Genomic DNA, 15,189 nt, shown 5'->3' on the forward strand with positions numbered 1-15,189 from the left:
GGTATGATATTTGTGTCCTCCTTTGTGAAGACAGAAGCAAAGTATGCATTTAGTTGGTCAGCCATTTCTTTATTCCCCATAATAAATTCCCCTGTTTCTGACTGTAAGGGACCTACATTTGTCTTCACCAATCTTTTTCTCTTCACATACCTATAGAAACTTTTACAGTCAGTTTTTATGTTCCCCGCAAGCTTGTCTCGTACTCTATTTTCCCCTTCTTAATCAATCCCTTGGTCCTCCTTTGCTGAATTCTAAACTGCTCCCAATCCTCAGGTCTGTTGTTTTTCCTGGCAAGTTTATATGCCTCTTCCTTGGATCTAACGCTACCTCTAATTTCCCTTGTAAGGCATAGTTTGGCTACCTTTTCCGTTTTACTTTTGCGCCAATCAGGGATAAACAATTGTTGCAGTTCATCCATGCGCTCTTTAAATGTTTGCCATTGCCTATCCGCCATCATCCCTTTTAAGTAACGTTTCCCAATCTGTCATCGCCAACTCTCGCCTCATACCCTTGTAGTTTCCTTTACTAAGATTCAGGATCCTTGTCTCAGAATCAACTACGCCACTCTCCATCTTGATGAAGAATTCTAGCATATTGTGGTCACTGTTCCCCAAGGGGTCTCGCACCACTAGATTGTCAATTATCCCTCTCTCATTACACAATACCCAGTCTAGGATGGCCTGGTCTCTTGTTGGTTCCTCAACGTATTGGTCCAGAAAACCATCCCGTATACACTCCAAAAATTCCTGCTCTACAGTATTGTGACTAATTTGATTTGCCCAATCTATAGGCAGATTAAAGTCACCCCTAATTACAGATGTTCCTTTATCACTTGCATCTCTAATTTGCTGTTTAATGCCATTCCCAACATCACCACTACAGTTTGGGGGTCTATATACAGCCCCCACTAACGTTTTTTGCCGCTTAGTGTTTCTCAGCTCTACCCATGCAAATTCCACATCATCAGAGCTAATATCTTTCCTCACTATTGCGTTAATTTCCTCTTTAACCAGCAATGCAACTCCACCGCTTTTTGCTTTTTGGAATGAAGCCGGACAAATGGTAGAAGTGTCAGTGGGGGAGCATTTTGGGGATAGTGACCATAACTCTGTAAGATTTAAGGTAGTTATGGAAAAGGACAAAGATGGACCGGAAATAAAGGTACTGAATTGGGGGAAGGTCGATTTCATTATGATGAAACAGGATCTGGCCAAAGTGGACTCGTATCAGCTACTTGTAGGAAAGTCTCCATCAGACCAGTGGGAGCCATTCAAAAGGAAATAGTGAGAGTTCAGGGCCAACGTGTTCCCATAAAGGTGAAGGGTAGGACCAACAAGTCCAGGGAACCCTGGATGTCAAGGGATATAGAGGATTGGCTAAGGGGAAAAAAGCCTTTGGCAGATTCAGAGGGATGAAAAATGCGGAGGCCCTCGGAGTAGAGAAAGTGTGGGGGGGAGGTGCTTAAAAAAATAATTAGAGAGCAAAGAGGGTACATGAAAAAACACCGGCAGGCAAGATGAAGGAAAATCCCAAGGCGTTTTATTAGTATATTAAGGGCAAGAGAATAACCAAGGAAAGAGTAGGGCCCATTAGGGACCAAAGTGGCAATGTGTGTGTGGAGCCGGAGGACATAGGTGAGGTTTTGAATGATTACTTTTCATCTGTGTTCACTATGGAGAAGGACGATGTAGGTGTAGATATCGAGGAGGGGAATTATGATATATGTGAACAAATTAGCATTGAAAAGGGGGAGGTATTAGCAGTTTTAGCAGGCTTAAAAGTGGATAAATCCCCAGGCTCAGATGAGATGTATCCCAAGCTGCTAAGTGAGGCAAGGGAGGAGATAGCAGGGGCTCTGACACAAATATTCAAATCCTCTCTGGCCAAAGGAGAGGTGCCAGAGGACTGGAAGACAGCAAATGTGGTACCATTATTCAAGAAGGGTCGCAGGGATAAACCAGGTAATTACAGGCCAGTGAGTTGAACATCAGTGGTAGGGAAACTATTGGAAAAAATTCTGAGGGACAAGATTAATCTGCAGTTGGAGGGGCAGGGATTAGTCAAGGATAGTCAGCATGGCTTTGTCTGGGGGAGATCATGTCGAACAAATTTGGTTGAATTAGTTGTGTGTAGATGAGGGTAACGCAGTTGATGTCGTCTACATGGACTTCAGTAAGGCTTTTGATAAGGTCCCGCATGGGAGATTGGTCAAGAAGGTAAGAGCCCATGGGATCCAGGGCAATTTGGCAAATTGGATCCAAAATTGGCTTAGTGGCAGGAGGCAGAGGGTAATGGTCGAGGGTTGTTTTTGCGATTGAAAGCCTGTGACCACTGGTGTACCACAGGGATCGGTGTTGGGACCCTTGCTGTTTGAAGTGTACATTAATGATTTAGACATGAATATAGGAGGTAAGATCAGTAAGTTTGCAGATGACATGAAAATTGGTGGTGTTGTAAATGGTGAGGAAAGCCTTAGATTACTAGATGATATAGATGGGCTGGTAAGATGGGTAAAGCAGTGGCAGATGGAGTTTAATCCTGAGAAGTGTGAGGTGATGCATTTTAGGAGGACTAACAAGGCAAGGGAATATACAATGGATGGTAGGACCCTAGGAAGTACAGGGGGTCAGAGGGACCTTGGTGTACTTGTCCATAGATCACTGAAAGCAGCAGCACAGGTAAATAAGGTGGTTAGGAAGGCATAGGGGATACTTGCCTTTATTAGCCGAGGTATAGAATATAGAGCAGGGAGGTTATGATGGAGATGTATAGAACATTAGTTAGGCCACAGCTGGAGTACTGTGTACAGTTCTGGTCACCACACTATAGGAAGTATGTGCTTGCACTGGAGAGGGGGCAGAGGAGATTCACCAGCATGTTGCCTGGGCTGGAGCATTTCAGCTATGAAGAGAGACTGAATAGGCTAGGGTTGTTTTCCTTAGGGCAGAGAAGTCTGAAGGGGGACCTGATTGAGGTATACAAAATTATGAGGGGCATAGATAGGGTAGATAGGAAGAAACTTTTTCCCTTAGTGGAGTGGTCAATAACCAGGGGTCATAGATTTAAGGTAAGGGGCAGGAGGTTTAGAGGGGATTTGAGGAAACATTGTTTCACTCAGAGGGTGGTTGGAATCTGGAATACACTGCCTGAAGGGGTGGTAGAGGCAAGAACCCTCACAACATTTAAGAAGTATTCAGATGAGCACTTGAAACGCCATAGCATACAAGGCTACGGGCCAAGTGCTAGAAAATGGGATTACAATAGATAGGTGCTTGATGGCCTCCTCCCATTCCTCTTACAGACCAATGACTCTTGCAAGATGGCAGTGACAAAGCACTCCCTTTATACTGGTGACTCCTGTAAGGTGTCCAATGAGGTAGAGTAGTACAGCACTTACTCTATTTAGGCAAAGTCTTCAGAGAATTTCTGGAATAAATGTTGATAGAGTGTTGGTGAAGCTTTGACAAAGTGTCTCAAAGTCTCCTGATGTGTTTCAGAAGTCCTCTACAAACCAGCAAGTGAACAGTAAAAGGTGAAATACCTTTAAGTAGCACTTGAAATCCTCTGCGTGACTAGTTTGCTCCGAAACAGCTGATTGCTGTTAGTTCAAGTACTACCCACCAAAAGGCCGTGCAGCTTCCTGAATGAATGCTAGCGGGTGGTTTAAGTGGCAGTCAGCTTTTTAATGATCCTCTGGATGGCCTTTTCTAGCATAAGCTTCAACTGCTCTATAAAGATGGATATTACGCTAAATGAGGACTTAAACCAGTATCTCAGCTTAAGATCTCATCTTGGAGGTTCCTTAATGCCTAAAGTATCTGGGGAAAATTGCCCCCACTGTCTTTTGGATGGGTCTTTAAAATATGGCCGTGTCTGATAGTTCAGTTGGACATAAAATCCCACAGCACTATTTGAAGAGGAGCAAGAAATTCTACTGCCCTGGCTGTAAATGTATCCGTTAACCGACACTGCCAAAATACATTAGCTGGTCATTTATCTCACTTGCTAATTGTGAAAACTTGCTGTGAACAATTTGGCTGCTATGTTTCCTATGTATCTACTGCGACTACACTTCAAAAGTAATTAATTGGCAGTGAAGAGTATTGAGATATCCTGAGAATAGAAAAGACACTTGGGGTGAAATTTTATGCTGGTGGTGGAGGTCTCGACATTGGGGGAATCAGGCGCAGCGATCCTTTTGTACGGAAGGCCCGCCGAATTCATTGCCAATCAGCCACTTAACTGGACAGCGGTGGGCCTTCCTTAGGATTTAGGACCCTGTTGCTGGAAGTCCCAGCCTTCCAGAGCTGCTGGCCATTCGAAGGCAGCTGCAGCAACCAGATACCATGGAGTGACGCTGGAACCAGGCTTAAGATAGGTCAGGGTGGGAGGAGTCTTGTGGGGTGGCGGTCACGGGGGAGGGGAGGAGTGGGTTGGCAGCAAGAGGGGGGCGGGGGGTGGCCCTCTCTTCCAGATGACGGGTCCCTCATGCAGGCACCAAGTGCCTTTGAGGCCCGCCCACCCGCACAGCCTGGAAGCAGCCCGCACAGTTTCTTGTGCTATGCTTCCCGTGCGGCGATAGTGCTGCCCGGTGCACGGATAATTGTGGCTGCGGTGGGAAGAGGCCCTTAATTAGGGGTTAATTGTTCAGTTAAGGGCCTCAATTGGCAGCGGGATACGAAGGCTGTTCATGCCCCGGACTAAATTTTGGCCGAGGTGGAATAATGGCGAGGCCCCCCCCCACCCGGCCACCTTCCCACCCGCTTTTATGCACTCCCTGCCACCAACCCACCATGGGAGAAGAGCATAAAATTCTACCCTAGGTAAATGAAAATTCCTTTTGATTTCTTCCAAGTCTAAAATGGGATGAGGAACGGAAGGGGGACAAGGCAAGTTTATGAACACCCAAATTTTTATGTTTTCTGTACTGACCTGGGAAATTCATTGTAAACATCAATAACTATAAGACAGAGAAGTATGGGAAGGGAAGCAGAGTTTGCTTTTTAAACATTAGACTTCTGGTCTGCAGTTTACACTTTGGAGGCACACAGGTAGCCCACTCAAAAGCAGGACTGTCCTATCTGAAACAAGAGAAATGGGAACCCTAAACTTATCATTAAATAGCAATAGTTGATAGAATCAAAAGGCATTGATATTAAGAGTAATGAATCATTGTGGGACTTGTTGGCTGAGGTTCCCTTTCCTTTTTCTACCTTCCCCCTGCCACACTGGAAAAAAAAAACTTTCTCCCATCTTGGTTGTACTGCAGGTTAAGTCGCTATCTCCATTTTCTTTTTTTGCTCTCCTGGGTACTTGGCTGAAAATGATTCTCGATTCCCATTTTCTAGCAGTGCTCTAATGCACCAATGCATTGGGCCATGGTCATTCTTTGTGATTTAATAAAGTGTGGGCTTAGCAAATTCTCTTTGAATTGAAGGGATGTTCGTAGTTGTATTGATTCATTGATAATCTGTTTTGCCTTGTTAATTATTTCTTTCTAGAAATGTCAGCTCTTGTTGCTCTTCGAAAACGAGCACAGGGTGAAAAACCACTAGCTGGAGCCAAAATTGTGGGCTGTACCCACATCACTGCCCAAACTGCGGTAAGCGACTGGTACAGTAAGTTTGGGTAGCTATCAGTGACTTAAAATGGTCAGTTTGCTATTAGACGTCTTAAACTTGTCTCTCGGCTTCTCTCATTTGTGCGGTGGGTAAAGCCATTGCTTAGTGTAACATAAAATCATACAGACCCGGACATCATCACTGACAAAATGAAAAGGACCAGCTGCTTAAATGCGGTGGCTACTAGAGCAGCTCAGATGTTGTGTATTCTGCAGTGAGTGTATCAGTACTTGTCTCTCCAAAACCTCTCTACCACCTGCAAAGCACATGTCAAAGGTTCCCTGGATGCGTGTGGCTTCCACAACACTTGACACTATCCAGGACAAAGCAGTGTGCTTTATTGGCACCCCAACTACTGGCTTAAACATCCACTCCCTTCAGCATCTGCATACCATGACTGCAATGTATACTGGCTGCAGGATGCATTGCAGCAACTTGCCAAGGCTTTTACAGCAGCACCTCTCAAAACCTGAGACACTCACTAAGGGTAGCTGGCGCATGGAACACTAACGTCTCCAAATTCCCCTCCCAGTCACGCAGCTTCCTGACTTAAACATATATCAGCATTCCTTCTCTGTCACTGGGTCACAATCTTGGAACTGCCTACCTAACAGCATTGTGGGAGCATCTTCATTACACAGACTGTGTCAATTAAAGAAGGCCCACCACTATTTCAAGGGCATTTGGGGTGGACAATAAATACTGGCTCTGCGATCGACACCCACATTCCAAAAATGAATTTTTAAAAAAAATCTTGAACTTTTTTTTCCTTTGTTGACATCAGCAGTGCTGCAGTGGTTGTGTTGTGGTTAGTTTCAATCCACTAGACTAGGGAGACGAGAACTCTTCTACTGCCCTGTAACCAGCTATCCAGTAACCTGTGCTCAAAAGTGCATGGTTGAACATCAGCTGGTCAAGTAGTCTACCAGCAGTCACTGTCTGGGTTCACATGTATAGAATAGCTACTTTAGCAAAATACCAGTAGAATTGTACTGCAGGAGGGGCTGATGTTATTTAATGTGCAAGGTGGAGTAAATTGGAAAGTAAAAAACCTATTCCAGGATTTTTATTTCTCTATCTCATGTATCTTCAAGATCCGTTGTCATTGTGTAAGTATAGTAGAGGACATTTGGTGCCGGTGCTTCCTGGCTTACTGTCAGTAAAAAGTACATTAGACACAGATGATCAGCATGCAAGTCTCTTTGCTGTTGGGACTGTAGAAATAAAATGTGTGGAATATATTATTTGGTGGGGTGAAGTTTTCGTGGGTTATTTTCAAAGAGCCGGGAAGAAATTTCACAGTTTTGTGCTTATTCATTTCCATCAGGCAATGAACTCTTGATAGGATACTTACACTTAAGTTGTGAAAGAAACTGGTCCAACAGGCTGAATGGACATAAATATCATAAAAAGAGTTCCAAACGTGTCTCATACAGTTGGTTTAGTGCATTTTAAAACATAACTGAGTGGATCCTGTAGCTGCATAGAAAAGTTATTAGCTTTGTTTGAGACACAGTGTGCCACTTGTGTGAGAATTGCATTTTTTTTTTAAGGGCTGCATAATAAATATCTTCACTCCAGTGCACTGTCCAGAAATACTCAGGCTAACTCCATGTTTATTTTGAAATGCAACTAATGATGCAGGTGCTTTTTATGCTGGGTTTACTTGAATGGTGTGCCTCTGGGTGTGAGCTCTTGCATGGCCGGCACTAATGCATAATTAAACTGAACAGGTTCAGTAAGTCATCGTACTATAGATGCAGAATAAAAGCAGCTTGTGTGGTGGCATTAATGTGTTAACTTCTTCCTCCTTGTGTGCTTGCTGCAGGTCCTCATAGAGACCCTGGGAGCTCTCGGAGCACAGTGTCGCTGGGCAGCGTGTAATATTTACTCCACACAGAATGAAGTTGCAGCTGCTCTTGCTGAGGCAGGTATGTTCATATTTTATTTACATACCAGTTCACACTTTTGTATTTCAATTTATTTACTGCCAAAGGCTTCATTAACTCTTGTGTGCTGTTTATTATTCTGTACAGACTGCAGGCCAAATGCAAATATATTATAACTTGTCAGTTTTCTGCTCTCCCTTTTCTCTGAAGGCATTGACTCATTACTGGGGTACAGATCCATGAGTGCTGGTTACCATCTGTACTTCATCCAGGTGACGATTATTCATGTGACTCTTCACAATGCATTGTGAAAACTATTCAGGGGGACATCCTCACCAAACCTGAATCCTGTCCTCCAAAAATGTTTACACGTACAGCAGGGATTGTTAGATTGGGATCATTTTCTTCCTAATCGAGGGGAGCTGAGACTAATTATAGCACCTCAACTGTTGTCCTGACTCAGATTAGTGAACACGGAAAAGACTGGGGTTTGAAACTGCATTCTTGGTTTGTGTGACTTAGCTACTCATTAGATAATCTTGCTCGAGTCCTCGGGGCGGCCAACATCCCCAGCATATACATCCTACTGAGCCAGCGGCGCTTGAGATTGCTTGGCCATGTGAGCCGCATGGAAGGTGGCAGGATCCCCAAGGACGCATTGTACAGTGAGCTCGTCACTGGTATCAGACCCACCGGCCGTCCATGTCTCTGCTTTAAAGGCGTCTGCAAACGCGACATGAAGTCCTGTGACATTGATCAAAAGTCATGGGAGTCAGTTGCCAGTGATCGCCAGAGCTAGCGGACAGCGTAAAGGCGGGGCTAAAGAGTGGTGAGTTGAAGAGACTTAGCAGTTGGCAGGAAAAAAGACAGAAGCGCAAGGAGAGAGCCAACTGTGTAACAGCCCCGACAACCAGTTTTATCTGCAGCACCTGTGGAAGAGTCTGTCACTCTAGAATTGGCCTTTATAGCCACTCCAGGTGCTGCTTCACAAACCACTGACCACCTCTAGGCACTTACCCATTGTCTCTCGAAACAAGGAGGCCAAAGAAGAGGAGATAAATTTGCTGAACCATCAATGGAGCCGATTCTATTTTTAAAAAATTATACGACACATCCGTAAACCCAGTATCATACTTAACATCCATCAAATTGTAAGAGTAAGCAATCTTTGGAGTTTCTGTTTGCCTACTATGAAAGGCATGTTAATTGTATATTATTTGAGTGTTTAGTTGTATTCAGGGGTGGGCCTTTACTGGGGATTCACTTCTGCTCCTATAATATATGGGAGCAGACTGAAAGTGTGGTTGTTGTATTTAGACATACATATTTGTAGTGTGTGTCTCAGCAATTAAAAGCTTATAATTGTGTAAAGACTGGGCTCCAGTTCTATCCTTCACTGCCTGGCTATCTGAAATAGAACAAGTCATACTTAGAGACATACCCCACTTTCTTTAAATCTAGGGAGCTTAACTGAAGGTTGGCAAGAATCAAAGCAAAGGCACCCTCAAGTATACCCATGAATCCTACTGGAATTATTGCATCTAAAACCATGCAGTTTACCATAATGTTGTAAACGTTCTGCTGTTTCTCCAGCTAGGATCATAGTACCTATTGGCTCGCTGGGTTACCTGAAGCTGTGTGCCTGCACTGTTGGATCTTCTGGCCACCAGTCTCGGTGAATTCCAACAGTTTTACATTGGGTTTTCTGCTGGCTGCATGAAATCAGTGTTTCCAGGATCCTTTGTCACAAATGTGGTTCCCTTCCAGTGTAAAAGCTGCTGTAGCTACTCCTGCAAATGTGCTATTTTACATATACCTTTATAGGCCACTTCTGGGAGTGGATTCAGTTTTTTTTTTAAGGGAAGAAAGTATCTCAATCTTTGGGAGGGGTGGGTGGAGGGTGGTCACGGTGACAGTGTGGAGAGGGAGAGCTGGTATATGGGGATGAGATCTGGTAAGAAATTGGTTGAGTGTCTATATGTGTTGATGCCTTTTTCTCATTCCAGTTACATAACATAATATTGTGGCCAAGACTTGAAATTTTAACAAGAATCATAGAATGATTCAGCGCAGCATTGTGTATTACGAAGCAGCAGAATGATTAGTGCCAATCATTTAACATTATCTCTATTATATAACAAGGTTTGTATTGGCACAAGACAGTATAAAGAAAGCACGGAAGCATGGCACCACTAAATCTCCTCAAATTGTCTTCATTGTGTAAGTGATTGAGGAAGATATCAATGGACTGGTTAGCTGGGTGGAACAGTGGCAAATGGAGTTCAGTCGGAGAAGTGTGAGGTAATGCATTTTGGGAAGTTTAACAAGGCAAGAAAATATGCCATAATGGTAGGATACTGAGAAGTGTAGAGGAGCAAAGGGACTTTGGAGTGCATGTCTACAGATCCCTGAGGGTAGCAGGACAAGTAGATAAGGTGGTAAAGAAGGCATACAGGATACTTGCCTTTATTAGCAGAGGCATAGAGTATAAGAGCTGGGTGGTTATGCTGGAATTGTATAAAACTCTAGTTAGACCACAGATGGAGTACTGTGTGCAGTTCTGGTCACCACACTATAGGAAGGATGTGATTGCACTAGAGAGGGTACAGAGGAGATTTAGGAGGATGTTGCCCGGACTGGAGAATTTTAGTTATGAGGAAAGATTTGAGAGGCTAGGGTTGTTTCTTTGGAACAGAGGAAGCTGAGGGGCGACCTAATTAAAGTGCAGAAAATTATGAGGGGTCTAGATAGAGTGTATGGGAAGGTCCTATTCCCCTTGGTTGAGGGGTCGAAAACTAGGGGGCATAGATTTGGGGTAAGATGAGGAGATTTCGAGGGGATTCGAGGGAAATATTTTTTACTCAGAGGGTGGTGGGAATCTGGAACTCACTGCCTGAAAGAGTGCTAGAGGCAGCAACCCTCATGACTTTTTATAAAAAAGTATTTGGATATGCACTTGAAGTGCTGTAACCTACAAGGCTACGGACCAAGAGCTGGAAAGTGGGGTTAGACCGGATGGGCTGATTGGTCTCCTTTCGTGCTGTAAATTCCTAAGATTTCTATGATATTCTGTATCTTAATACCGTAGGATTGTCATTTTGATTTGCCTGCGGGTTAAAGTGGGGCATTAAATGTAGTAAATATAAAATGTACTGAACCCAGTTGATACGGAATGTGTGTCGAAGTATATCTGCACACCTGGTCTAAATTGTTTTTAAAAATTAAAAAAAAATTCCAGGCATAAGTTTTTCAGAAGTCCAATTAGTAAAACCTGTACACCCACTGATATGTAGATCTAATGTTATTAGAGCTCAAAGCAAAGCAGTTACAATGGACTATAGAAATGGAAGATGTTGATAGTCGATTGCACAGAGGTAGATTTAAATAAAGCTTTTATCATTGTGGATTTGGTGACAAATGACTGCTGACCAAGCTTCCTTTGCTCAGCAAATTAAGCAGTAAAAGCAAGGGATTAAGTTTAGGATTGTTGTATTTCAAGTTGCTGTGCTTCAAAATGAGAGAGCTTGCAGGTGCACAAAACATATTTAACATTGCTGCAATATTTGTTTTTCCACGCTCCTATTTAATTGTATTTTGGCTCTGGGGCAGTCCTGCAAATGTTATAAGTAAGTCCATGTGTTGTGTTGTCCTGTCCTGTCTGTCCCACTGATGCTCTTGAACCAGCTAATGACCTGTAGCTCATGAATATCAGGTTTAAGTGTCTGTGTTTATTTATGGAATAAAATAATTTATTTGCATTTGCTTCTCCATTTGCCCAGTAATTGTTTTAAGTGTGATGGATATCGATCCAAGGGACTAAAGGGCACTGGATGAAAGAGATTTATGAGTAATGCAGAAAAAAATAATTTAATCCCTCGAAGTTCTTTTCTTCTCCCACCTCTATCCTCCTCCAACTCCCATCAGTATCTATTTTGAAATATGTCACTGTGCACCTTAATTTGGTGGCAGTGAAACAATCTACTGACAATTTTTCAAGCAACCTGCCAAAATAAAACCTTCCGATCTTCTGCAAACTTGAGCTCATCCAAAAATAACCTGCGCATGTCCTAATTTGCACTAAATTGTGTTCATTTGTGACCACTGTGCTCGCTGACCTTTATTGGCTCCTGGTCCTACAGCACCTCAATCTTAAAAATCCCCTCCTGTTTTAAATCCCTCAGTGGCCTCGCCCCTCCCTATCTCTGTAATCTGCTCTAGCCCTACAATCCTCTAAGATATCAACACTCCTCCAATCAGCCTCTTGACCATCTGCGATTTTAATCATTTCACCATTAGCAGCTGTGCCTTCTGCTGCCTGGGCCCTAAGGTCTGGAATTCCCTCCCTAATCCTCTCTGCCTCTCTTCCTCTCTTTTTTCCTTTAAGACATCCCTTAAAACCTACCCCTGGTGATGACCAATGGTCAGCTGCTCTAATATCTCCTTGTGTGGTTCAGTATCAAATTCTGTTTGATACTGCTTCACTGAAGTGCCTAGGGATCTGTTTTGATAAAGATACTATATAAATGCAAGTTGTTGTTGCATGGGAATTGAACCAAAATGTAGAGTTGAATTGACAAACAATGCATTGATCTAATGACTGTGTTTGCTCATGCTAACTTAGCTCCCCAATGCTTTCTGATTCTTTAACTTTTCCATGTCCATTCTGCACCCCACTCTCTCTCTTCCCCTCCCCCCCCGGCCCAGCCTCCCAACCACCACTGCCAACTACATTGGGGGGGTGCAGGGAAATGCATTCAGCATATGGTGAGGAGAAAAAAATGTGGCCGCAGGTTATAGAATCTTGTAGTAAAATCGCTGTGATCTGTGAGAATCCTGACCAATAGTTTCTATCAGTTGCAATGAAAATGTGTTCTAACAACAGTTGGTACGTGGCTTAAACCAACATGACTCAGCAAGGGTGCCTAACCAACTAAGGTAATCAACGGATATCTCCAGCACTCCTATATTGGTGTCAGAAACGCTGTCCAACCCAAGGCTTGTCTTCAGCACTGAAATTCTAGCCACACTAATGGTGCGTTTATATGTCCACTTTAGCTGCAATGCTAAAGTCAGTGTGTAAATGCTGTGTCAGATCACTGATTGCACTCGGACTGTAAAATTGAAATCTACAGCTGCAGGTGCCTTACTGCAGTATAAACGTGGTCTTCATGCCAATAGTGAGCTCCAGAGCGTTTGGCTCAGTTTGCTGCATTCAACATAAAAGCATCGTAAAAATATTGATACTGAGACTGCCCAGTTCACCGTTACCAAACCCCACCCCTCTAAAAGAGTAGAAAATTTTTCATAAGGCTGACTGGAAAGTAATTGAGAAATGGCACACATGAGTAGTAGAAAAATATTATTTTTAAAGTAGAACTTGCTGAGAAAATATTGTTTTTTATACACTGGTTTTATAGCCAGCTGTGGTTGCTGAAAACTAAAGCTGCTTTTGCATTTTCCTTAAGAGGATGTTTGCTCAATTTGCTAAGACTGGTGATTGGGAGGATCTGGCTTTTCTTAAAGAGGACCTGGTCTTTCCAGAAGCTGGCCTTGGTGAGGCAGGCAAGTTTATATTGGGGTTGTCACCAGGTGCACAAGACGTGCAGGAACCAGAGGTTGCCGCACCCTCTACGGTGAATGTAAAAAGCAGCTGTATGCAATCTGAAATTGCGTGGGCCCCTCTTCCCACCTGCTGTAATGACACAACAGCATAACATTCTTGTCAAATTCCTTCAGGCATAAAGGGTAACCTACTCAAGCGTACCTACCAGCATCAGTCAGAAAATTGTGGTATTTCAAGTATTGGCAGTTGTATTACTGACCAAAAATTTAAATTCAAGTGAAAGTTTGGTAAAAGTTGGCAGTTCATTTATGTTCAGGACTGTGTGTAGTGGTTTGTGCACATGACTTTTATACTTTCATGCCATATAGTAATAGTAGTTTGGCAAGTATTTTTATATGCAGTAACAATATATTCAGAATAATAATTTTAGTGGCCAACCATTTTATAATGGCCATTTTATGGACCTGGATTCTAATTGTGTTGAGCACAGGACAGTTTAGACAGATGATTGTTGTACCCTCCCGAGGTATATTTACTGGCCCTCGTTTGGAAATGACCTTCTTTCGGCAGTGAGTAGCACATCCTTCTTTGGGGAGGAACAAGAGGATGATTTAACCACTTGCTTATCCCAGCTTTGGGCAGCAACACCGATAAATTTCCTGAAGTCGTCTGGGGCCCAGACTGTGCTGCTGTTTTTGCTGAGGGAGAAAGAATAATGGAGAATAAAAAAACAATCAGGTTCATTTCATTACTGGAACAGGGAAAGTTGAAATTCTGAAGGTGATCTTGAGAGAAAAAGCTTCATGTGAACAAAGATTATAGGTTTAATTTTTTTTAAAAGCCAGGAAAGTGTATATGGAGATGCGTTAGTTATAATTGCACCTTTTGAACATCTGCGTGGTTTGTATAAGCATAATTAATTTTGCGGATGTTTTGAATTAATCCCACAATTCTAACTGGGCAACTAGTCACGTTCTTTCAATAGAAGATCTATTGCAATATAAATGAGTATGAATCAGCTAGTTCTGTTTAGCTGAAATTCCTTTAACGAAAGATGATAGACTCCCTGTTTTTCTTTGCAGTTAATGGCACTTAAATGAAACTACTGGAATATGTGGCTTTCAAACATGCTGTCTGAGAAAGTGCTTTTGCTAATGGGCCTTTAATTAATGAGATACAAACAGTGATTTTCTGTTTTTCATTAAAAGGAGGACCTCTCCCCAAGGACTCTTCAAACTTGTGGGCAGTTGTTATTGGGGATGAACTATTCCTTCAATCACATGTTCTTTTAAATTAAACTTTTTAAAAGGGTGAATAATGTTTGTCTTTTTTGTTCCTAGCATAACGTTATCTCAAGAAAGTCTTCATTTACTTAAAATACTTCGTCTGCTTATGTAGTAATGTGTAGCTCTGTTTAAGTCTGATGTCTATAACACACTAAATGAGCCAAGATAGCACTCTGAGTTTGAGCTGGATTGAGTACCTAATGTCGGTGAACAATCCAGTACAATACTGTGGCAGTGGTGTGTTGTTGGAGATGGCGTTCTTCAGAGAAGATTAACCTGAGGTCCTGCCTGTTCAAGGTGATGTTAAAGATATAAAGAAGACAAAAGGGATGGTATTGTGGAAGGACAATAGCAAATGGACTGGTGATAAGGAGCCTATTTTGTCTCGACTTATCTGAAAAGTTCCTGAAGTACAGAAGATCTTCAATTAGAAAATATTGCCATTAGCAGTACTTCTGTGTTTTAATACAGTGTAATCTTTACATTTTTTTAAACTCCATTTTTGTCAGTTTGGTAAAATTTCCTTGCTAGTACCAAATAGCTATCATTAAATGAATTTAATTGTGTTGGTCTTTGTAAGCTTAGTAAAATGCTTTCACCCATGAAATGTCATCAGCTGATCCTTTTAGATTCTCATACTGAATACTGGAGAGTGTAGTTCATTGAGTTACCTTTCCTGCAGTGAAGTTTTTTTCAACTTGTATTTTGCAAATGTTAATCTGATAATTATAGAAAATCTGCTTGAAGTCAGTGGAACTCACTCAGTTGAACTCTCTGTCCACTCTTGAATCCTTTTAAGCTTATTATAACTCGGGTTCAAATATTTGAGC

At 42.4% G+C, this 15,189-nt stretch overlaps 1 protein-coding gene across 3 annotated transcripts in view; it reads left to right on the plus strand.

Annotated features, from left to right (window-relative positions):
- LOC137383947 (S-adenosylhomocysteine hydrolase-like protein 1) overlaps positions 1–15,189 on the plus strand; it is a 103,669-nt gene that overhangs the window by 59,339 nt on the left and 29,141 nt on the right. For all 3 annotated transcript variants that reach the window (XM_068057378.1, XM_068057380.1, XM_068057379.1), the window contains exons 4-5: positions 5,502–5,602; positions 7,450–7,552. In XM_068057378.1, coding sequence (XP_067913479.1) covers positions 5,502–5,602; positions 7,450–7,552 — 204 coding nt within the window. The remainder of the gene's footprint in view (positions 1–5,501; positions 5,603–7,449; positions 7,553–15,189) is intronic.

This window comes from Heterodontus francisci, chromosome 25 (assembly GCF_036365525.1).
Source record: "Heterodontus francisci isolate sHetFra1 chromosome 25, sHetFra1.hap1, whole genome shotgun sequence".
Taxonomy (NCBI): domain Eukaryota; kingdom Metazoa; phylum Chordata; class Chondrichthyes; order Heterodontiformes; family Heterodontidae; genus Heterodontus; species Heterodontus francisci.